The sequence below is a fragment of the Lycorma delicatula genome, chromosome 4 (assembly GCF_047948215.1).
Source record: "Lycorma delicatula isolate Av1 chromosome 4, ASM4794821v1, whole genome shotgun sequence".
NCBI lineage: Eukaryota > Metazoa > Arthropoda > Insecta > Hemiptera > Fulgoridae > Lycorma > Lycorma delicatula.
In genome coordinates this window covers 7,310,193-7,334,433 of record NC_134458.1, presented here as the reverse complement: position 1 = coordinate 7,334,433, position 24,241 = coordinate 7,310,193, and the positions used below count along the sequence as shown (strand labels likewise).

Genomic DNA, 24,241 nt, shown 5'->3' with positions numbered 1-24,241 from the left:
TATACTTGTATTAAAGTATAAGGTCACAGTTAGGAAAATATTTTTTTTTTTATGGAAAATCAGAAATTTATCACTCCAGTAGCACTGATCAACATAAAATTTGGAACTGTAAAGGGAGTAGGTATTTTATATGCTGAATCTGTATATGTATTCTGAAACAGCCCATCACATAATGATCTGAAGTTACAACTCCTTAAAGTTATTTATTCCATCATTCGTGGAACAAGCAATACATCTGTATGTTTGCTTATTGACATCTGATTTATATTGTGATGTATGCTGTGGTCTACAGAACCAATTGTGATAATATATAAGTCTTATTTTTGGTACATAACAGTTGAATGATGTCATTTCATGTCAAGCCAGACATGTCAGTGAGTCAAGTAATGAGCAATTCAACATGCTGAAATTTTCTTAAGTATGAGTTCAGTTTGGTTTGACTTGTGCTCTCAAGTTGTGTTAGTGGTTTTATCATACACGTATTATAATGGTTGTTTCATAAGTGATGCCATAAATTTAGTGAAAGATTTTTATGACAGAACAATGTTTGGTATTATTTTATTGAACATCAAGATTTGTTAATTTGTGTGTGTGTGTGTGTGTGTGTGTGTGTGTGTTTCATGCTATGTTTTATTGCAATCCATGGTGAAACAATTTTATGAAGTATTTTAAATAATTAAGTATTTATAACTTAAAACTTAATTATTTTGATAATTAAGTTAGTATTTCTGTAATATTTCAGTTTACTTTCATTCATTAAAACATTTTGAATTTTACAATGATTAAAAATCGGGCTTGTAAAAATTCTCCAAATATTTTTTGTTATGTTTGCAGAGAACTCACCATGAAAAATCAATGAAAACCAGTATCGAATCTGCTGAAAACTGCTTACAAACATTATTTTGACCGTCCCTTGGGAGACCAAGATAAATCCTGAGCTTCACATGTAGCATGCATCAAGTGCTATGGTTAACTAACCTGGTGGTGGAAAAAAATAACAGTTGCCTTTTGGCGTATCTATGATTTGGCAAGAGCCTACTAACCATTATGATGACTGCTACTTTTGCTTAACAAATAGTACAGATTTCAATTCAAACAATAAAAGCAATATCGCATACCCAAATGTTTGTTCACCTATGAGACTAGTGCTTCATGGTGTTGATTCACCGATTCAGATTGCTCAAATTTCTTAAAAAGAAATTTATGAATCCTCAGAAGGCTTGATAGATGAATCCTCAACTTCAATAGATATTAATTACATTCTAGAAGAATCAAATACTGAACCTCACCTCATCACACAAGCAGAACTGAGCAACCTAATTCGTAACTTGTATTTATCAAAACAACAAGAAGTTAAGGTTCATGCCTTATAGAATGGAATTTATTAAACAAAGATACTAAAACTTCAGTATACAGAAATCGAAACGAAAATTTACTGAAATACTTTAGAAGAGATGGTTTAATTTGTTCCTGCCATGATGTTAGGGGGCTAATGTCTGAAGTGGACATAGAATATGTTATTCATGATCAGTGTTTATTTACACTCATGAAAAAAAAGCTTAAAGGCAGTATTGTTGCAGAAATCGAATAAGTTTTCTTCTCTGCTGGTAGCACAAGCTGTAGGAATGAAAGAAACATATGAAAGTATGTCAAAAATTTTAAAAGCTATTAAGTATGATGAACATTCATGGCAAATCATCGCTGACCTGAAAGCGATAGGGCTTCTTCTCAGTCTCCAGAGTGGCTTTACAAAATATATGTGTTTCTTGAGTATGTGATAGTCAGGCTACAGATGAACACTACACAGTTAAAGACTGGCCAAAAAGAAATCAGTTTATCCCAGGAAAGGAATATGTTGTCAATATTCCCCTTGTCAAAGTAGAACATATTATTTTACCTCCTCTACACACAAAACTAGGCCTGATGAAGAATTTTCTAAAAGCATTAGATAAAGATGGAGATGGCTTTAAATATTTAGTTGAGGTTTTTTCATTTAAGTGAAGCCAAATTAAAAGAAGGAATATTCACTGGGCCACAAATAAGAAAATTAGCTTGGGAAAATATATTTGACAGCAAACTGAATCTTAAAGCACAAAGAAGTCGGAAGTCATTCAAAGATGTCATTACTGGTTTTCTTGGAAATAAAAAAACTGAAAACAATGATCAGCTTATAAATGAACTCTTAGTGAATTACAAAAATTTAGGCTGCAGAATGTCATTAAAAGTTCATTTTTTACATTCTCATTTGGACTTTCATCCTTTAAACTCAGGTGACATCAGTAATGAACAAGAAGAAAGGTCTACCAAGATATACTGTAGATGGAACAACATTATCAAGACAGATGGGATGAATCTATGATGAGTGACCACTGCTGGATGATAAAAAGAGAAGACTTCACTGAACTCAAAAGGAAAATAAGAAAAAATAAATTAAGATAAATGCAAATGTTTGTAAGGAATTTTAATTGTAATTATTGTTATTATTATTTTTGTATTCTATTATTTAAGAAGTTTCTCAATAGTTTAAAGGGTCATAACTAAAAATTTGAGGGTGATGAGGAAAAACTGATTTAATTTTAAAATTCAGCATAAAAAATAAATTCTAATTCACCTACTTTTATCTCAGTTCCAAATTATTATTTTTTTTGTTGAGTTGTGTAGTCTAAAAGTAACTTTTCAGAGTAGGTCAAAATTAGATGTACAGTAGTAGCATTTCAATGACATCTTTGTTTTTATTATGTTAAAATTGCCTTAATGTATTCAAATCCTTAGAAAATAACCCTCCTTTTTCTTTCTTTCTTTTTTTTTGTTGTAAAACTTTAACATAAATCTGTCTGTTAAAAAATTATTTAGAAATTGCTGAAACATTTCAATTCTTTTAAAAACTCACAATCTTGTTTTAATTTTAATTATAAATCAGAAAGCGGTAATTTGCTAATACGGTGAATCTATGTACATTCCTAATATACCGAGGTTAACAGTATCAATAAATTTGAATTAGTATTTCACTAATAAACAGATTAACATCAAAAGTTGCAATGCAAAAAATGTTTTGGTCATATGAGACCCTCAGTCCTCAATAGCTATTAAAAAAAAAGACATGTATTGAGTGATTCAGGAGGAAACAAAAATAATTTTGGAACTGATTCTAGAGCTTGAAATAAAAATGTTTATACAAACATGTCTGAAAATGTTTTGTTATCAAGTTACGACTAGCAAAACATTTTGCCCGGACTTCAGTTACTCCTATGAAATGAGGTCATATTGAAATTTTAAGGCAATATATAAGAGGTAAACTTGATGGTTTATTATGTTTTTTGACCTGAAAATCGAACAGAAAAATGTTATGAATTTGTAAAAATTATTTATTAATTTATTGTAAGTTAATACAGGTCAAAAAAATACAGTGAGTGTTTTTTCAAAAGTAAATTAAAATTGTTTTTAAAGGCCTTCAAAGGTCTAAATTTATTACATAAAAAAACAGCTGTTTTTAATTTTTACAAATTCATAAAATTTTTCTGTTAAGTTTTGCTTTTAATAATAAAAGTTGATTTTTTTTTTGTTTTTTGTATTTTATTACATTAATTCCTCAAAATTAAAATCTCTACAAGTTTTGGTAACAGAATTTATATATTCATTAGTCATTTAATAAAGTTTTATTTTGATTTTTCAGGTCAAAAAACATAAGAAACCATCCAATTTACACCTTACGTAAGGTCTTAAAAATTTCAGTATGACCTCATTTCACCAGGGGTACTGAAATCAGGATGAACATTTTTGCTAGCTGATTTATCTCCTTTTTCTCCTGAATCATCTGTATACACACACATGCACATAACCATGCTCTCTGAGATTTTAAAAACCAACACACATACTTAGACAGCTTTGTTTTCTATAATTAAACTAAGAGGGTTGAATACTTAAATGTAAGAAAATGGGATAGATTGTTTTTTCTTACAAAAAAAAAAGTTTTTTTAATAAGCCTCTCTTTTAATAAACTTTCAAATATAAGACTGATTACTTACAAATTAAAGATTTAGGAAGAACAAACCTGTAGAAAAAGTTTCATAACTTTAAGATACATATCACGAACCCTAGTGTCTTGTTTTATTGCAGCCTCTTGGTCTTCACATTCAGTCATAACATACCTAAAAATTGAAATAAAAAAAATATGTAGAAAATATTTTATGAATACAAAGAATATATTTAAATAAGTATTTATTACATAGTATTAATTGTAATGTATAGTAGCTAAGAAGGTAATTTACTTAATAACAATTCAAAGCTAAAGCTGCTGTTGATCCAAGCAATATGATCTTATTTATTATACTGAATATTTTTTTTTTAATAGAATTTTGTCTGTAATTATTCATTGATGCTGTTGATCACAAACTTTCAATCACACCCATCTAAACTAAATAAAAATTGATAGAGAAATAAGGTTATAAGTTTTAATGAGAAAGAAAATAAATTTTTGAATGTTTAAATATCAAGAAAATATAAAAACAATTCACTGAAAAAAAATTAATGTTTCATTAAGATTAAGAAAAAAATCATTCATGATTATACTAGAATAAAACATTATAGAAAAAAAATGTCTTAGCTTTTGCTGTTTATTTTAATACAGAGCATTGTGAACCAAACATTAGTAACCTTAACCGTTTTATCTTCACTTTTAATAAACCTGTTGGTAATAAATTTATGATAATATTATAATTTTGGCATATCAAAAAACTATTGATAAATGAGAATTCATTTACAAATTATTATTTTACCTAAAATAACAATAAAAATCTTCAAATATTTTGCATTTTATGGAGTATATTCTTCATTGTTATATTTATTGAAGTGATAAAAAAAACTGAAATGCAAAACCATAGCATAACAATAAGCTGAAGATGAATAATCATTTTATACCATCACTATAGAATGGTTTACCTTCTCAGTCTGTTAATCCTTTTGATACAGATCATCAAATACTTACCACACATAAGCATGTGCAGAACTGGGTTATAACACAGAGCATCATTCTATCCTTCAATTTTGTCTACAATCCAATCTTCTGCTTTAAACACAACTTATGTATTATTAAATTAACTAATAATAAAAAACACACACTTAAGTATAAGGGTACTTAACATTTTTAGTAGTGTTTCGCTCTAAAATGAGTCCGACAGGATTGCCCAGACTATTTTGGTTATATTTAATCAATTTACTTAAAAAAAATATATATTTATCAAATAAAACAACTAACTACAGTGTTTTTAAATGTACCATATAAGAATATATCAATATTTGAATTATTAATTAGATTAAATTAATTTAAATAAATATTTAAATCAGACTAATAAATAATTTTTACATGATTGTATCGGTTTGAAATTTAAAATCAAATCTATACTATCATATAAAGAGGAAGAGGGTTTTTGTGTGTTCAGGATAAACAAAAAAACTACTTGATCAATCGCAACCAAATTTTTACCCATGTTTCTTGGCTTAACTGAGATTTTTTTTAGATATATTTCATCTAGAAGAAAAAAATAGATATATATGTAATAGTGGAAATTTGCCAGTTGAACAAACTTTAATGAAATGAATTAAAGAACTGTGAGTCTCTATCACTGTTTGAGCTGTGTTTGAACTGAATGGTTCGAATCAATCGAATGAATAATATTACAAAAACAACAGAATTAAATTTAGGTCAAATAAATTTAAAAACTTTCTGTTTAACAATAATGGGCTTCCTGTGGGAACTGCATGTGAGGCTAGAGTGGTGAGGTATGCAAGCAACTTGTCGGAGACTAGACTGATCATCACCATCAACTGGTAACAAACAGGGTGCTCCTGGACTGCTGTTTTGGGAGGTGCAATGGACTGATCTTATAATATTTCTGCAAACAGTTGTTCGATTTTCAAAATTAAAAAAAAAGGGTATTTGTTAGTAGGCTGAAGGCTAACTTTTACATGCATCAGGTACACTCTCAATCTAACAGATCACGGTTACTATATATATATATATATATATATATATAGAGTGAGTTGTGTTGTTTAAGTTTTGTGGTTGTTAGGGTTAATGTTTTTTACATTTTTTTATTTATTTTTTGTTTTTGTTTGATGTAATTGTAGAATTTTGTACCGACTGATGATAAGGGATCCCGCAAAAGTCAACGTTGTTTGGACAACGTGTCATTTCACGAAATGGTGACATTAGATGGCCTCCCAGATCGCCTGATCTCTCAGCTTGCGATTACTTTTTGTAGGGTCACCTTAAAAGCAAAGTGTTCCACAGTAGACCTGCTACAACGGAAGAACTGAAGGCAAAGATCCGAAAAACAATTGCGGAAATTCCAGTTGAGATGTTACATCAAACCACAAACAATTTAACAAAGAGTGTTTACGTAGAAAAGGAGATCACCTGCAAGATGTCATCTTTAAAAAATAAACTAAAATGTATGTATCCTAAAATGGCAACATTTGTACAATTACATGAAATAAAATTCATTAACGTTATTTAATTTTTTAAATTTCCCGTTTCTTTGAATCACTCTGTATTTCAGCCACCATGGCAAAGAAATAAGTTATGAATTTTTTTGTTGTCAAAGGTGTGTGTACTTTGTTACCATAGTTAATAGTAACAATACACGGAGGCTGGCAGAGTAATAGTATTCTGCCAGCGTAGTAGTATCCTGGCGTGAGTGGTAGCATCTTGGCCTTTCATCTGGAGGTCCCGGGTTCGAATCCTGGTCAGACATGGCATTTTCACATACTACTTGTCATTCATCTCATCCTCTGAAGTAATACCTAACAATGGTCCTGAAGGTTAAAAAAAGTTACTATTATTCCACCTTTTGTAATTTAGTTTCTTTTTCAGGTTTCTATAAAGCCTGAAATCTATAATTATTTATCAGTATTATTCTCACAACTGTGAGGATAACATACAGTGCAGGGGTCCAGGCCACCAGTCACCCAGGCAAATTAGGAATGGCGAGTGAAGCGAGCTCTGCAGCCATGGGGTAGGCCCCTTGGCCCTGAGTTGGCTCTGGGATTCGCCTGGGCTGACCTGAGCCCTGAGGGTCCAGGGTCTGGCTAGACGGGCCAGCTAGTTTTTTATATAGAACAAAAGTTTGACTTTTCACATTTAAATAAAGAAAGGAAATTATTTTTTTCTACATCAATACATATCTCCATGCTTGTGAAGTAAATATGATAAATAAAAACTGCAAAATAAAGAATCTATTTAATCTTTTTAGCTTTACACTAATGCACTTCATGGAAATAAAATAAAACATTTTTTAATTTTACTCTAAATAATACAAAAGTTTCAGTTTTTGCAATTTAGTAGTTCCATGTGACACTGACTTCCGTGATGGAGTGGTAGCATCTCTGTCATTCAGTAAGATAGTCATAAAATAACCACCTAAGTTAATATCACCTACCTTCAGAAAAACTGGAAAAATGGGCATGAAAAAACAAAATTCCACTTAGCTGTGAACAATATATCTGAAGGTAATTTTTAAAAAGGATATTTTAACTAATCAGAACATGCATTTATTGTGAAAACCTACAACAAGCTTTGAGAAACAATGTTTACAAAACAATGACATGACCTCTTTGAGTGCAGTACCAATGACCAGTTACCAGTAAAATTATAAAGTCATTTGCTAATGCCAGGAGAATTCAACATAAATTATACACTACAGAAGTACTCAATATTCATAACCTAATCTGCTAGAAAAAAAGAATATGTTATGTAAAACTTAATTTAAGCTAAATTCTGTTGATTACAAACAATAAAATAAGACGAAAATTTAAGAAACAAGGTATTAATAATAAAATAATATACCATGAATTAATAAAACTGTAATATTAAAAATTTTAACAATACAATGAAATAAATTATACAATTAAATACTACAAAAAGTTGGCATACGATCCTAACAGCCCATTTAAACAATATTAACTAATCTTAATAAGTCATTAATCTGTTTTTACAATAAATATAAAAACAATTAAATAAAAATATTTCATTTATGTTTAACAGATGTTTTATTTTATTAGTCCCCTGTATAACACAGTAAGTCATTTTACTTCAATGATGTCTGGGAATAAATGAAATTTTAGAGAAATAACTTTCATTGTTTTATTTAAGCAAAAAAGTATATAAATTTTATTTCCAATAAAAATGTTACAAGTTTCACTATAATTTAGTTAAAAAATTGTTCTTATTAGTTTTTTTAAATGAAAATCCTCGGTGAAGTTTGATTTACATAATATCCCTTAAATATTAAGGCAAACTTAACATGAGACAATTTTGGACAGGACCAAATAGTAGGCCAATGAAAATTCTAAGGTCAAATTAAACCAAAGGCATGGCTACTATTGATTTGGTAGAGAGTCCAGGTAAATAATATGGATAACGTCTTTAGTGTTTGACATACCTTATGGATTAGAGAGGATGAATTTTTGAAAGATGACATAAGTTTTTATTTACGGAGTGATAAACAGCATCCCACTTCTATTTCATGCATTTGAAAGGTAAATTTTTTTGAATACAGGACAAGTAAAGATTTTGTGTTATTTCTGTTTGTTATTTTCTTTGTAATTGATAGTCACAAATAAAGATAAATATAAAATGAAAGTGCAATGATTTATAAAATACCTAATGAATGAATGTCAAATACTGAAAATTAATTAATCTGATTCATTTGGCTGCAATTAAATTGAAAATATTGATAAAAACAGATCTCCCAAATTTGTTTCTGATCATCTAAATCAGTTTTTAGTTAGAAATTTGTTATTATTGATTGTTACACTACTATAAAAAATTCCTAATCCTTGAATGGTGTGTTAGTAATTAGAACAGGAGAGCAGTAGTATAGCACATTAATAATAACATAGGAAAAAACCATAGTAAAAGACTATACATGATAAAAATGTCTGACAACAATTTATAAAATTACTGCTATTTACAACTGTATTTAGAAAAAGTTGGTACATTACAATTTGTTTAATTTTCTTTGAATGTCTAGAAAATACTGAGATCTGAAAAAAACCTATATCACATTGAGCTTAATTAAACACGGTTGAACTTACAATCTATCACAGCTTAGTGATTTAGTTCAAACCAAGAGCAATGAAATATTGACAGGCACAAAAAGGATCAATCACAACTGTAAATATGCAATCTGTAAACTACATGTATAATTTCTTATTATTTCTATTGAGAACATTATATGCCAGAAGTGAAGTTAACTACAACTTTAACCACAAGCAACTAAAATTATAGTATAAAATTATTAAACAGCAAAATAAACCATGTAACACTTACCAATAAAAATAATTAGCTAATGTTGAGTTGTTACAAGCTCTATGAATGAGGAATGTTGCTAAATCCATTCTTCTGGTGCTTTCTAATGCATCTGGGTCAGTAAAATCTGTAGATGGCTTGCTATCCCTGCTAACCAATTTTGAAAACTTTAGAAAATGGCTAACCACAAAAAACTGAAATATGTCTATACTCACGTGTACGATAATCCCCCAATAATTATGAATTTCATATTCATCAAGTAATAAACTAAGATTTTTCAAGAAAAATCCCATATGACTTAAAATTAATTTGTAATCTGTAAATCAGTTTGGTTATGATCAATTACATGACATATTTAATATAATCTTATAAAGACATCCTCTATTAATATGAAAATCCTATTAATAGAGACCTCCTCTATGAATCATGAGACCTTGCCGTTGGTGAGGGGGCTTGAGTGCTCAGGGATACAGAGTAGCTGGAACGAAGGTGCAACCATATCGGAGAGGTATCTGTTGAGAGCCAGACTAAGGAATGATTCCTGAAAGAGGGCAGCAGCTCTTTCAGTAGTTGTTAGGGGCGGGAGTCACAATGACTTAAACGGCCGTATCAACATCACTCAGTCCTCTGAGTACTGCGCAGCTGAAAGCAATGGAAAACTACAGCTGCTTTTTTTCCAAGAAAATGTGGCTCTCTGCATTTTCATATAGCAATAATGGAGGCGCCTTCCTTGGTAAAATATTCCGGAGGTAAAATGGTCCCCCGTTCGGATCTCCGGGTGGGGACTACTAAGGAAGGGGTCACCAGAAAATTAAAAAATAACATTCTACGAGTCGGAGCGTGGAATGTTAGAAGCTTAAAAAAGGTTGGTAGGCTAGAAAATTTAAAAAGGGAAATGGATAGGACAAATGTGGATGTAGTAGGAATTAGTGAGGTTCGGTGGGAAGAGGAAGGCGACTTTTGGTCAGGTGATTTTAGAATAATTAACTCAGCTTCAAATAATGGGCAGGCAGGAGTAGGTTTCATAATGAACAAGAAGATAGGGAAGAGAGTAGAGTATTTCAAAACGCATAGCGATAGAATCATTGTAATAAGGATAAAATCAAAACCTAAACCGACAACGATTGTTAACGTTTATATGCCTACAAGCGCCCATGATGATGATGAGGTAGAGTGTGTATACGAAGAGATTGATGAAGCAATTAAACACGTAAAAGGAGATGAAAATTTAATAATAGTTGGAGATTGGAATGCAAGCATTGGAAAAGGCAAGGAAGTTAATATAGTGGGTGAATACGGGCTGGGCAGAAGGAATGAAAGACGGGACCGACTTATAGAGTTTTGCACGAAGTATAATTTAGTAATTGCCAAAACCCAATTTAAAAATCATAATAGAAGAATATACACTTGGAAAAAGCCAGGCGATACTGCAAGGTATCAGATAGATTATATCATGGTTAAGCAAAGATTTAGAAATCAACTCGTTGACTGCAAAACTTACCCTGGAGCAGACATTGATAGCGACCATAATTTGGTGATAATGAAATGTAGATTGGGGTTTAAAAACCTTTAGAAAAGTTGTCAGATGAATCGGTGGAATTTAGAGAAGCTTGATGAAGAGAAGGTAAAGAAGATTTTCGAGGAGGACATCGCAAGAGGTCTGAGTAAAAAAGATAAGGTAGAAAATGTAGAAGAAGAATGGGAGAATGTTAAAAAGGAAATTCTTAAATCAGCAGAAGCAAACTTAGGCGGAATAAAGAGAACTGGTAGAAAACCTTGGGTTTCAGACGATATATTGCAGCTGATGGGTGAACGTAGAAAATATAAGAATGCTAATGATGAAGAAAGTAAAAGGAACTATCGGCAATTAAGAAATGCTATAAATAGGAAGTGCAAACTGGCGAAAGAAGAGTGGATTAAAGAAAAGTGTTCAGAAGTGGAAAGAGAAATGAACATTGGTAAAATAGACGGAGCATACAGGAAAGTTAAGGAAAATTTTGGGGTACATAAATTAAAATCTAATAATGTGTTAAACAAAGATGGTACACCAATATATAATACGAAAGGTAAAGTCGATAGATGGGTGGAATATATTGAAGAGTTATACGGAGGAAATGAATTAGAAAATGGTTTTATAGAGGAAGAAGAGGAAGTTGAGGAGGATGAAATGGGAGAAACAATACTGAGATCTGAATTTAAGAGAGCATTAAAAGATTTAAATGGCAGAAAGGCTCCTGGAATAGACGGAATATCTGTAGAATTACTGCGCAGTGCAGGTGAGGAAGCGATTGATAGATTATACAAACTGGTGTGTAATATTTATGAAAAAGGGGAATTTCCGTCAGACTTCAAAAAAAGTGTTATAGTTATGATACCAAAGAAAGCAGGGGCAGATAAATGTGAAGAATATAGAACAATTAGTTTAACTAGTCATGCATCAAAAATCTTAACTAGAATTTTATACAGAAGAATTGAGAGGAGAGTGGAAGAAGTGTTAGGAGAAGACCAATTTGGTTTCAGGAAAAGTATAGGGACAGGGGATGCAATTTTAGGCCTCAGATTAATAGTAGAAAGAAGATTAAAGAAAAACAAACCAACATACTTGGCGTTTATAGACCTAGAAAAGGCTTTCGATAACGTAGATTGGAATAAAATGTTCAGCATTTTAAAAAAATTAGGGTTCAAATACAGAGATAGAAGAACAATTGCTAACATGTACAGGAACCAAACAGCAACAATAACAATTGAAGAACATAAGAAAGAAGCCCTAATAAGAAAGGGAGTCCGACAAGGATGTTCCCTATCTCCGTTACTTTTTAATCTTTACATGGAACTAGCAGTTAATGATGTTAAAGAACAATTTAGATTCGGAGTAACAGTACAAGGTGAAAAGATAAAGATGCTACGATTTGCTGATGATATAGTAATTCTAGCCGAGAGTAAAAAGGATTTAGAAGAAACAATGAACGGCATAGATGAAGTCCTATGCAAGAACTATCGCATGAAAATAAACAAGAACAAAACAAAAGTAATGAAATGTAGTAGAAATAACAAAGATGGATCACTGAATGTGAAAATAGGAGGAGAAAAGATTATGGAGGTAGAAGAATTTTGTTATTTGGGAAGTAAAATTACTAAAGATGGACGAAGCAGGAGCGATATAAAATGCCGAATAGCACAAGCTAAACGAGCCTTCAGTAAGAAATATAATTTGTTTACATCAAAAATTAATTTAAATCTCAGGAAAAGATTTTTGAATGTGTATTTTTGGAGTGTCGCTTTATATGGAAGTGAAACTTGGACAATCGGAGTAGCTGAGAAGAAAAGATTAGAAGCTTTTGAAATGTGGTGCTATAGGAGAATGTTAAAAATCAGATGGGTGGATAAAGTGACAAATGAAGAGGTATTGCGGCAAATAGATGAAGAAAGAAGCATTTGGAAAAATATAGTTAAAAGAAGAGACAGACTTATAGGCCACATACTAAGGCATCCTGGAATAGTCGCTTTAATATTGGAAGGACAGGTAGAAGGTAAAAATTGTGTAGGCAGGCCACGTTTGGAGTATGTAAAACAAATTGTTGGGGATGTAGGATGTAGAGGGTATACTGAAATGAAACGACTAGCACTAGATAGGGAATCTTGGAGAGCTGCATCAAACCAGTCAAATGACTGAAGACAAAAAAAAAAAATTAATAGAGAATTCTTTTTTCCCAATCAAATATTATAAGATTAATAAAAGATTCATAAATTTTCAGGTTCCTTTTACCTTATTAAAAAGAATAAAAGATGATATTACAAGAATACTTAACCATAAATCAGAATACTGTAATAGCATTTTACCAATTTATCACTCAATTCTTTTAAAATTATGTAATCAAGTTTTAATATGAATTGTTTATTTCATTGTTCTTTTTACATTAACATAAACAAATTTCCTCTTGGACCTACAAATTATCTATTTTTCTGAAAAGGATTTTAGAAAAGATTTTGTTAGAAAATCTTTCTCAGCCTTTTAAAGAAGCCCATCAACAAATTTAAACATGTTGAAAATGATGCATATGCCCTCTAAAAATTTTTTTTGGAACTACTCTCAAAACTCAAAACTTTAAAAAACAAGCAGGAAAAGGTTTTAAAAACAGGAATATGGTTTCTGACAGAAATCCCAAAGAATTAAGACTAAAAATACCTACAGAAAAAAGAAAATAATAAAGATATAAAAATAATGAGAGAAACTTTTGCCTGAAAATGAAGCGGTCACATCTGAAGACTGTGAGATGAAATATAGATATTTAAACATCCAATATAAAAACTTGAGTGAATTATATTTAAATTAAACTGTAAAAGGTTTGAAGCAAGGAAATCAAAACTAAAACTGTTACTTTTTTTGATTTGATGATGAAACAAAATCCAACCCTACATATAGTTTTAAACATTTTTAGAGTTATGGAGGAGTCAGATGATATTTTATGACTATGAAACTTCCATCAAAGGCTTTTCTACCTAAACAGAAGTTAAAAATTTAATAACACTTACATATTTAAGAAAAAAAATCTTGCTTGATTTTAAGAAATAAATAAACTAACTCAGAAATTTTACTTTAATTTATTATATTTTTGATAACTTTTGTAACAAAATTAAAAATTGTAATTAACTTTACTAAACATACCATCACATTTCTAAAGTAAATAAAAATAGACAATAAAAAAAAAAGATATATTCTATAATTAATTATACTTACCTATTTATTACACATTCTCAGTAAGCATGAAACAGGATGTTTATTATTCTAGAGAATAATTATGAAGTTTTGTAAGTGTCTTATGTTCCATGTTAAGTTGTTTACAAAAATTATTAACACCCAAAATAATTTTCTACACTTAGTATAAATATAAGTTTAATCATAATATAATGATGAACAAAGAAAAAACAAAGTAGTTTCTTCAAATAATTAAAAAAAATATAAAATGCAAAGAAATGTAAAAAAAAAAAAACATTAATTATAATTACTTAAATATAGGCAATTTTTAGCATGTACTGCTTACAGTATCAACTGTTAAACTGGCTACTGGAGAACTAAACTTGCCTACACATATGTAATGTCAATTAGTATAAAACTTTCTTGTGATAATTAAACTTCAGAATTTTTTATAAATTATCGTTTTAATACTATTTAAAATTCTAACAATTCAGTGATAATCAAAATGTAATTATTTATTACACATGTTTACTGTGATTTTCAGATTTAGTTATCAAGATCATAATTATATTTTCTTTTTTTTGGGTATAGACATGTTATTATTATATTTGCTTTAAAATAATACTCTTACTAATAATGCAAAATTTGTTATTGTTATTTGAATATTTTGTTCACATTTAATCATTCTGTACAAGTTAAAATTTATTAATCAACAATTAAATTCATGACAAAAATTTTATTTATTATAATAATTATGGTAGTCTGTGATATATGATGGATTAACACATTCCTTAATCATACACATGAAGTAAATGTAACCACAATACTCTTTATTAGATTATTTCTTTCTAGCTCAACAGAACCATGTAACATATAGCAATTGCCATAAAAGTCAAGACTGCCCGCCTCAAGCTGTTTTTTAACTCTTCTTTCTGTTATTTCCATGTTGAAATAAAACAATAAAAATAGAATAGAGTATTTAGAAAAATATTATACTAAAAGTAAAAAAAAAGAAACACACAATGATGAATGTAAAGATATTTTGTAGTGACACATTATATAAATTTGTAGGAAAGAGATACATATTATGTTGGTATAAACGGTTCAAGGAAGAAATTTACCTACTGTTTCACCAAATACAAATGCAGATATTTAATAATCATAGAAATTAAACATGGATCTTCAATTTATTTACCTAATTGCATACTTTTCCACTGATATGTAACTAATAATTATGAAATCAAGAAATGAAGATTTGAGACAAACCTCTAACACTTCCTATACATATAAAAACAAAAAACTATATTTTTTTAATACATATATATATATATATATATAACATAACAAATATAACCCTGAATCTAGTGTATGGCAAAGTGAAATCATAATTATAAATTCCTGCACTTAATTTATCATTCAGTTTGACAATTTTCCTTACATAAAATAAACCAGACTAACAATATAATACATAAGACTTCAACATATCTAGCCTGAGATAAATATTAGCCAACAGTCACGCCAAGAAATTTAAAGTTTCAGTTATATGTTGTTCTGACAGAATTTGCCAAGAGATTGTTTAATTCTTACTATACAATCAAATTTTTCATGAGCTGTAAGTGAAATATAAGAATAAGGTATAATATGTAATTCAAAATCTACATAGCAAAATGACTAAAACCAGTCATTTCAGCATAGTCTCTAGTTGTTAAATTTTATTACAATTTCTATACAATAAAGTTTAAAAGAAAAAAAACATGAAATAAGGACAGCCACAACAAATTTTGTGATGTAAATTGTTGTGTGTATGTGTGTGTGTGTATGTGCACATGTGTAAGAGAGAGAGAGGGAGGGGAAGAGCTAACTAAAATGGAAAGATGATCTATGAGTGGAAAACAGTGAGAGCTGTGCCCATAAAATGTTCATCAAAGATGTTCCTTATGGAAAGTCAAAGGCTGTTTCAATTCTAAAAACTACAAAGAACTTAACTGACTGGTAGGGCAATCAGGATTAAATATATAAAATCTCAATTGAAACTTTATAAAAACTGTAAAGAAATATAAATATTAATAAATCACCTTGAAATTTTTTCAACTGCCACAGATTCTTTGGCATCGACACTTGATTCACTAGTTAGTATTGCGTTTGATTGCATTCGCTTATGGGCTTCTGAGATGTCATCAAAATTTTCATATTTTAAAGCCTGAACTAACTGCAGTAAATATAATAACAGGTCCTGTAACAGAGATAAATTTATTACTTTAATAGCACACTAAATACATTGCACCATAAGGCAACACAAATAAATAGTAATAAATAAAAAAAGTAGATTAGTACTTAAAAAGAAATAAGAAAAGTACAAGGAAAGTTTGTTATATTAGTCACTGAGGTTCAGCAAAAAATTAAATATTCCTAAAAAAATATTTTATACTAAAAAATTAGCTATGAATAAACAATAAAATTTAACATTACAGTTAATTAAATGAAATATATAAAACATTACCTCATCTGGAGCTTGCTGCAGACGACTAATAGCATAACGACGAACAGCAGGATGAGTAAACTGTGGACTCAGCAACTGTAACGCATCTTCAACATCCATCGGAGCCCATTTCTCCATCATGTCAATGGCTTGTCTTGCTTCACCTACAAGATTCCAGTTTACACACCTCAGGAACTTGGTCAAAGCCTAAAAATACATTACATGTTCTATACATTATTCAATACACTAATACACAGGGCGTCCCATATAAAACGCAACCTATCAATCAAACTTCAATAAAATTTAAACTGACTACTCTACTGGAGAGTAAGGGAATTGGAATGAACTCATCAAACATCTGATTATCACACCAATGCAGTAGACTAGTATCAGTAGTCAAAACAAAGCGATCAGAAAGTTCAGTACATTTTTAGTGAAAAGATGGTGTTTTCACAAAAGGAATGAGTTTTTATTACAGTCATAGTTCAGTACACTTCAGTGCAGGAATCTCTTTGCTTTAAGTAAAGAGAAAGATCAGTTCCTAATCAGACATCAGTATTTAGATTAGTGACTAAATTTGGAGAGACAGATTTTGTTCATGACAAGGAACACAATCAAGGATAGTGTTAAACACAGAGAGTAGCTAAAATCAATAACTGATTAACTGCCTCACCTAAAAAATCAGACATTTGTCAACTGAAATTAAATTGGTAAAATCAAAATCAATGGGTGACAGAACAGTTAAACCTAGGACCATATCAAATTCAAACAGCTTGTCAAATATAAATTATAAAAGTATATATAAAAGTTTTTTTTTAAATATGTAGTACTAAATTTTGGGCTGCATTTTTAGAACTAGGAAGACATTTTTACAAAATTACTGGAATAATTGTAATTTCCTTAAAATTTATTAAAAAAATCTTAGTTTCAAAAATGAATTCTTTTAGAATGATTTATATAATTTTAATAAAACCATAAAATACTTACATTGCTATTTAGAATTACAGTAATATAATACATATAACATTTTGGATCATTTTAGCCACTGAAATTATCCATGTTGCATATTTGTACAACTCTAGAATACTCATTTGAAAATATAAATAAATATCAATATATGCACACATCAAAGTAGGGTTATTTTTTAAATTTTGCTTTTGATAAATTGATAAAAAAGCCAGGGATTGAAACAACTGTGTATTTGAACGATACTTTGTCATTTAACACATGAAACACAACAGGGATGTTCAATTAGTCATATCTTTACAGAAATAAATTGTAACTCTACAAGAAACCTTTACAACTCACATAAATATTTCCTTCATACTATTTTTTTTCAAATTAAAAATCTAATTATGTATGAAACATTAAAAAGCATTTCTATTTATTTATTTTTACCAATACTTTAACATTTCCTTTTTACAGAGTAATATAAATAGCAAATAACAAAACTGTTTTTTTGTTTATTTTATTTTTTTTTTAATAGCAGTTCCATTAAGTTCAAAGATCTTATGAGAATGTAGGAAATAGAAGTAAGACAGTGGAAGTAAAATTTTTGGAATGTACACAATTATTTTAATTTTATGTTATACAAGTTTTAACCTTTTCAAAAGCCTTATCCAAAATACCAGACAGCATATTTTATTTTAAGAGTTCATGATAAAACATGAAATTTTTTTATCACTGGTATAATATTGTTATTTATTAACAATATTACCGCACATTATTATCAAATGATCAGATATATTTACATCCTAATAATGTAACTATATTAGTATTTATAACAGTATTACATATATATAGTATAATTTTTAATTAGAATAAACAAAGTTTCTTTGTTGCATTCTTGTCGATTATACTACAAATTTATTGTACTCTGTCAGCTGTTTCAGCATAGTAGCTGAATTGTGTCCTAAGCATGAGTTCGATTATAATTAAAGTTTTAAAATTTTATCTTGAAATTGCAGATATATTATACACATACCTTGATAAAAAAGAGTTTCACATTCTTTTAAAATAAATAAATAAGACAAAGACAAACCAGTAAGTAGACACCATTTTCTTTTCAATGTTATTGACCATATCTGATTACTGGTCAAAACAGGAAATAGGCTGGAACTGGCAGATGAATGCAAATATAATGCAGCAACATGAAAACTGGAAAAATTCCCTAGAAAATATAGTGTGTGCAGTATTTGTAGTAATGTTAACAAACAACAGGAAGGCAAGAGAAAATACGTAAGGCAATCTGCAGCAAATGTAAGAAAGGGAGTAAGCAGATGTTAATCAAATTAATTCAGTTAAAGTACTTTCTGTAATTTATAGTTTAATTTTTTATTTATTAATGTATATAATTTATTAGTTAGTGTAATAAACTGTAAATTTAAATAATAATATTACAAAAATTTTTTAAACTTTGCTTTATACTTTTGTCATACTTTAATCAAATTATTATCAAACATTGCATGAATTTAATTAGTAGTTTAATTTGGATTTCAAAGGATAACATTATATATTGAAATTTCTAATATATTTATAAAATATAAAACAAATTTTCAATCAAGAATTTTTGTCAGGAGCTAAGTGAATCATACAGAGCCGAGTGAACCGCCAGGAGTTGTGTGAATGGTATGGAGCTGAGTGAATCGTCAGGAGCTGTGTCTCAACATACTGCCTACCAAAAATCATCTGTATGTATGTGTGTTTAATTATATATATATATATATATATATATATATATATATATATATATACATATAATTGGGTACGGTTTCTGGGTATAACTGGGTACGGTTTTTGTCATTTTTTAAGCTAAACGACTATCGAATATGTCATCTGCGACCCCAAAACCTCCGCATAGCCATTTTGTAGATTTTGCAATTTTTTACATCCATACCCTTAATTTACCCCCATACAGGAGGATGTTTGCAAAAGTAATGGTGGAATATTGAATTGTCACCCAACCTTAGTAACTGAACAAAATTTCATTGATCGGCAGTATCAGGAAGTATGTTAAATTAGGGATGCAAGATTTGAGGACAAACATAAAAAACATTGTGAGTTAAAGAAAAGCAAGTAAAAAAAAAAAAAAAAAAAAAAAACTGCACAAATTTTGGATAACTAGTAATTAAAACATATTTCTTTGATTCAGTTTAGTAGTGTGATTGAAATTAAAAAATCACAATTAGAAATTTCTGTTTATATATATTTTCACTGTAGATATAAAAAATTACAAAATAAAAAATAATCCAAAAATCAGATAATTTGTCGAAATAATTATGAAAAATATACATTTTTGTAAAATGCCTTACAAAAACACACCTCCCCCAGGCTCCAATGGAAATAAAGTGAAAAAAATGCAGGTCTTAAAAGCATTACATTCATCAATAGATTAGATGAATGTCTATGAATATTATTAACAACACAACTTATCAATTATACAGAAAATGAGTTAAGTAAATAAATAGTATACAAAATGTAACAGTTTATTCTTAATAGAATAGAAATAAGAAACAGAACTTAAAAACTATTACCTTCTTCTGATTGCTTAGATAAAACCGAAATTTCCAAACAAGATCTTGTTCTTCAGTAGTAAGCTGTTTTGTGGGAGGATATGCTACTATAGTGTTTAACATATCCCGCATAGTTGCATTTGGTTTTGCATCCTTATCTGAAACACCACTACGCAGGCTACGAGCTAGCTTGTGATGCTTGTCTTCTACAAGATTTTCCTAAAAAATTAATGTATAATCTAAGTTAGAAATTTTTTTTACAAAATATATATATATATATATATATATATATACAGACCTGTAGCTTCATAAATACTTCTTTATACATACACTATAAGTTAACGATACAAAGTACAAAAAGCAGCAAGAGGAATGTTTAAAGTTATATAACACGATTTGAATAAAAATGTACTCTCAATTATAGAACAATAAAAAACAAATGTAAATTATACTCAAAATATGTCCCAATAAATAAAATACCTGAGCAAATGCAATAGAATATAAATAAATTCATTAATTGTGTCATCAAGTTAAGTCGATTGTGGTTTAGGATTAGAAGGCCTGGCTTTAAAATCAATTGCTTATGTAGCAACTGAATTACCAAACAGGCAGAATCCCCTAGACAGGTAGTTCACCAAGAATGTGGGCATCATTAATGTGAGTCAATTCCAAAATAGGGCAATAGGATAAAAGGTTAGAAAAGGGTTGAATGAGAGAGGACCCAATTTACACGTGCAGAATTTTAAAATTATAAAAAGCAGTATTTCAATGTTTTGTCTCTTAAGGAATTAATTGTTAAAGTATTCACATTACAGGCATACAAGTTAAAATATATTTTAAAATATTGGAGAAATATTGCACAATTTAAAAATATATTAAGACTTCTTATAATTTTTTGTCATTAAAGTAATTCTTTAAATAAGAATGTTCATGATTTTAAATAAAATATCATCTAGAATTAGCAAAAAAAAAAAAAAAAATCAAAAAGAATACTGATATGAAAACAAGTAATAATTATCATCTTTCATATTGAATATATGGTTTTTATACAAAATGCTGTGAAAATAAAATAAAAACAATAATCAGAATGATACATCAAAGTCTCATGTATCTCATTCAGCTTCTTATCACATGCAGTGTTTCATTTAATGTTTTTTAAACAGATTAAAAATATACTGCTAGCATCAGAAAACTTAAAACATCTGACTAACACTAATAATAATTTTCACGGTACCATATTTCTTAAGAGCAAGTATTAGTTGGTATTATGTATACACAGTTCAGTAGATTGCTTCAATTCTAATGGTAATAATCTTATTTATCTTTGTATACATGAATATCATAATTATATATCCATATACAAGTACACCGATTATAACTTATCTTTTAATATTGCCAAAAATTAAATAAAAATTGTTTTATTTAAATTTATCAAAACTGAACATAAATAGTAAGATAAATTTTCAATAAATCATTTTGAAAACTTAAAAACCTAAATTTAAAACAAATATTAAGCCATGCGTTGATCATGTACTTAAACATTATACCAAAGGAATATATTGTACCTATTAGCTACTAAAATTTAAAATCCAGTTTTGTGATCTTTAATACATCATTTACGTTATAAATGTTTCGCTGAATAGTTGTATTTCTGAACCGATAAAATAACTTAGTATCAAAAGAAAGGTATATATTCAACTTGGAAAAGTTCAAAAATGAAATCCCTGCATACTTTTTGATGACATATTAACCGCTGAATGGTTATGGGGAATGTAAATCTTAATCAGGTGGTGGAAATTCTGAAAGCTATGATGAAGATTTTAAGCTAGATATATTAAAGTTAAATTTGATTAATACTTATTTAAAACTGTGATTGCGTTTACTTGGCTGTTTGTCCCGTGACTACACTTTTCTCAGCATTATTTTATTTATTCCAATTTTTAAAAACAAAATTTTTAGAAGGTTTTTCTTATAAATGAGCTAATATACTATGTTAAGATAATTATTTTTTTAAAAACAATTTTCTATATAAAAAATTCTAATTGCTAAACTTTAAATTGTTAATATATAAAGATGAGGTAGTGAGAAGCAAACACTGATTTTTATTAATGCAAGGCAAGTTTGAATATAAAAAAAACCAAAATTGAATAAATAAAAACACTCAATGTCTTCTAAACAAGAGCAAGAAGCTACGCCAGCATTTCTCAACCTTTCAATATTTGCGACCAAATTTTCAATCATAATTTTCATTTCAACCCCCCCGTCACATACAATAAAATGTATACAATAATTAATGTATTTTGATGCTAAAGCTACATACGACCTGAATTACAAACCTTAAAAATTACCAAGAATAAGTAAATTTATTGATATTTGGCAACACCAATCCGCTACATTGACAAAATAAGAATCTATGTCTTTCTATTGCTCTTTGTCTTACGTTCACCATATTGGAGATTCTTGCGACATCACAAAAAGTTCCAATTTTTCTTGAACATTCTGGAAGGTCTGCGCAAACGTTTATAAATGCTGCACCTTGATCAATTCCAGCCAGTCCCAATCGAGTCGATCCTTCTATCGCTATCAAATCTATCGTGAATATATATGTTGTAATTTGCGTATTAATTGCAATTCACTGTATTAAATATTTAATACCTATTAATTCATGACAGCAGATTTATACAGAATCATGGATAAATTTTTAAACTGGCATAAGTGAGCATTAGACGATAGTGAAGCATCAACAAGTGCACAGAGCATGGTTCTGAAAATAAAATCAAGAAAATATTCTCAAGAATACTTAAATTTTGGGTTTACCAGTACTGAACTAAATGAAGAAAGGCCCCAGTGTCATTTGCTTAAAAATTTTGGCAGCAGACAGAATGAAACCTAATAAACTTAAATAACATTTAGAAATGTTTTTTATATTAACAAACCTCAAGAATTCTTCAAATTAAAATCATTTGAAAAGCAAACATAATTTTTAAATACAACTTTGTGAATGAAAAAGCTTTACCTGTCTCTTACAAAGTTTCATACAAAATAGCCAGGTGTAAAAAGCCTCACACCATTGGTGAAGAGCTTATTTTGCCAGCTGCAACTGAGATTGTAGAAACTATGTTTGGAGATAAATTTGCCAAACAGTTGCAGTCTAATTGATGATATAGTTGAAGATCTACAGCATCAGCTTTTCGGGAAGCTGCGTGATGAATTGTTTTCAATTCAGCTTGATGAGGCAACAGATAGCAATAAAGATGCTCATTTCATTGCCTAGGTTCAATTTTGTGATGGTATTTAGTAGTAGAACTACTTTACTGCATACCAACAGAACACAAACAGCACTCGCATTATTAATATCTTACATGATTTTATAAATAAAGCAAACATAAAGTGGAAAAATTGCGTCAGAATATGCACCAATCATGCTCGTTCAATGTATGGAAGATTCCAAAGTATACAAGTACTTGTGAAACAAAAATCTCCACACTGTGTCTGGACACATTGCATGATCCACAGAGAAGCTCTGGCCCAAAGAAATGAGTCCTGGTCTGAATATTACGCTAACGACAGTTGTAACTGTAGTAAATTATATAAAAATGAGACCCCTAAAATCAAGAATCTTTTCTGCACTTTGTAAAGACGTGGGTGCAATACATTAAGTGTTACTATTTCATTGTGAAGCAAGATGGTAATCACATGGGAAATTTTGTAACGTGTTTATGAATTAAGAGATGAAATCGCCATTTTTCCAGAAGGAAAACCGACTGGAAGCCAAGAAGTTTCGAGAAGGTTTATTTGTGATGGAACTGACCTACTTGGTCGACATATTTGAGAAATTAAATACCTTGAATCCTCAACTCCAAGGAGTAAATACACATACAATGTCTGTTCAAAAAATATCCAAACTTTTTTAATTAGATGCCAATGGAGATATTTAGTGATGTGTGGTTGGCAGTGTTGTGTTCTGCATAACTTCTTCTGTAACCATATGATCTTGGATTGTTGATATCTTGTTTAGTTTTCGTGTTATTGTTATTTGAGTGCAATGTGTTTAAGTGTTAATAGCAATTTCTGTAATGTGCATTTTTTGGGATCAACACAATGTAAAATATTGTTGTGCATGGAACTGAGGAAAATTTTCACAGAAACTTTTCAAGTTTTAAAACAAGCTTACATAGATGATGCTCTGGGCCATACACAATGCTGCAAATGGTTTTCATGATTTAAAAGTGGTCGTCAGTCAATTG

At 29.3% G+C, this 24,241-nt stretch overlaps 1 protein-coding gene across 1 annotated transcript in view; it reads right to left on the bottom strand.

Annotated features, from left to right (window-relative positions):
- Positions 1-24,241, bottom strand: part of Pi3K59F (phosphatidylinositol 3-kinase 59F) — a 105,480-nt gene that overhangs the window by 42,482 nt on the left and 38,757 nt on the right. The window contains exons 7-11 of the mRNA XM_075362242.1: positions 20,016-20,213; positions 16,504-16,689; positions 16,079-16,236; positions 9,329-9,454; positions 4,052-4,148 (exon numbers count right to left, since the gene is read on the bottom strand). Of these exons, the coding sequence (XP_075218357.1) occupies positions 4,052-4,148; positions 9,329-9,454; positions 16,079-16,236; positions 16,504-16,689; positions 20,016-20,213 (765 nt within the window). The remainder of the gene's footprint in view (positions 1-4,051; positions 4,149-9,328; positions 9,455-16,078; positions 16,237-16,503; positions 16,690-20,015; positions 20,214-24,241) is intronic.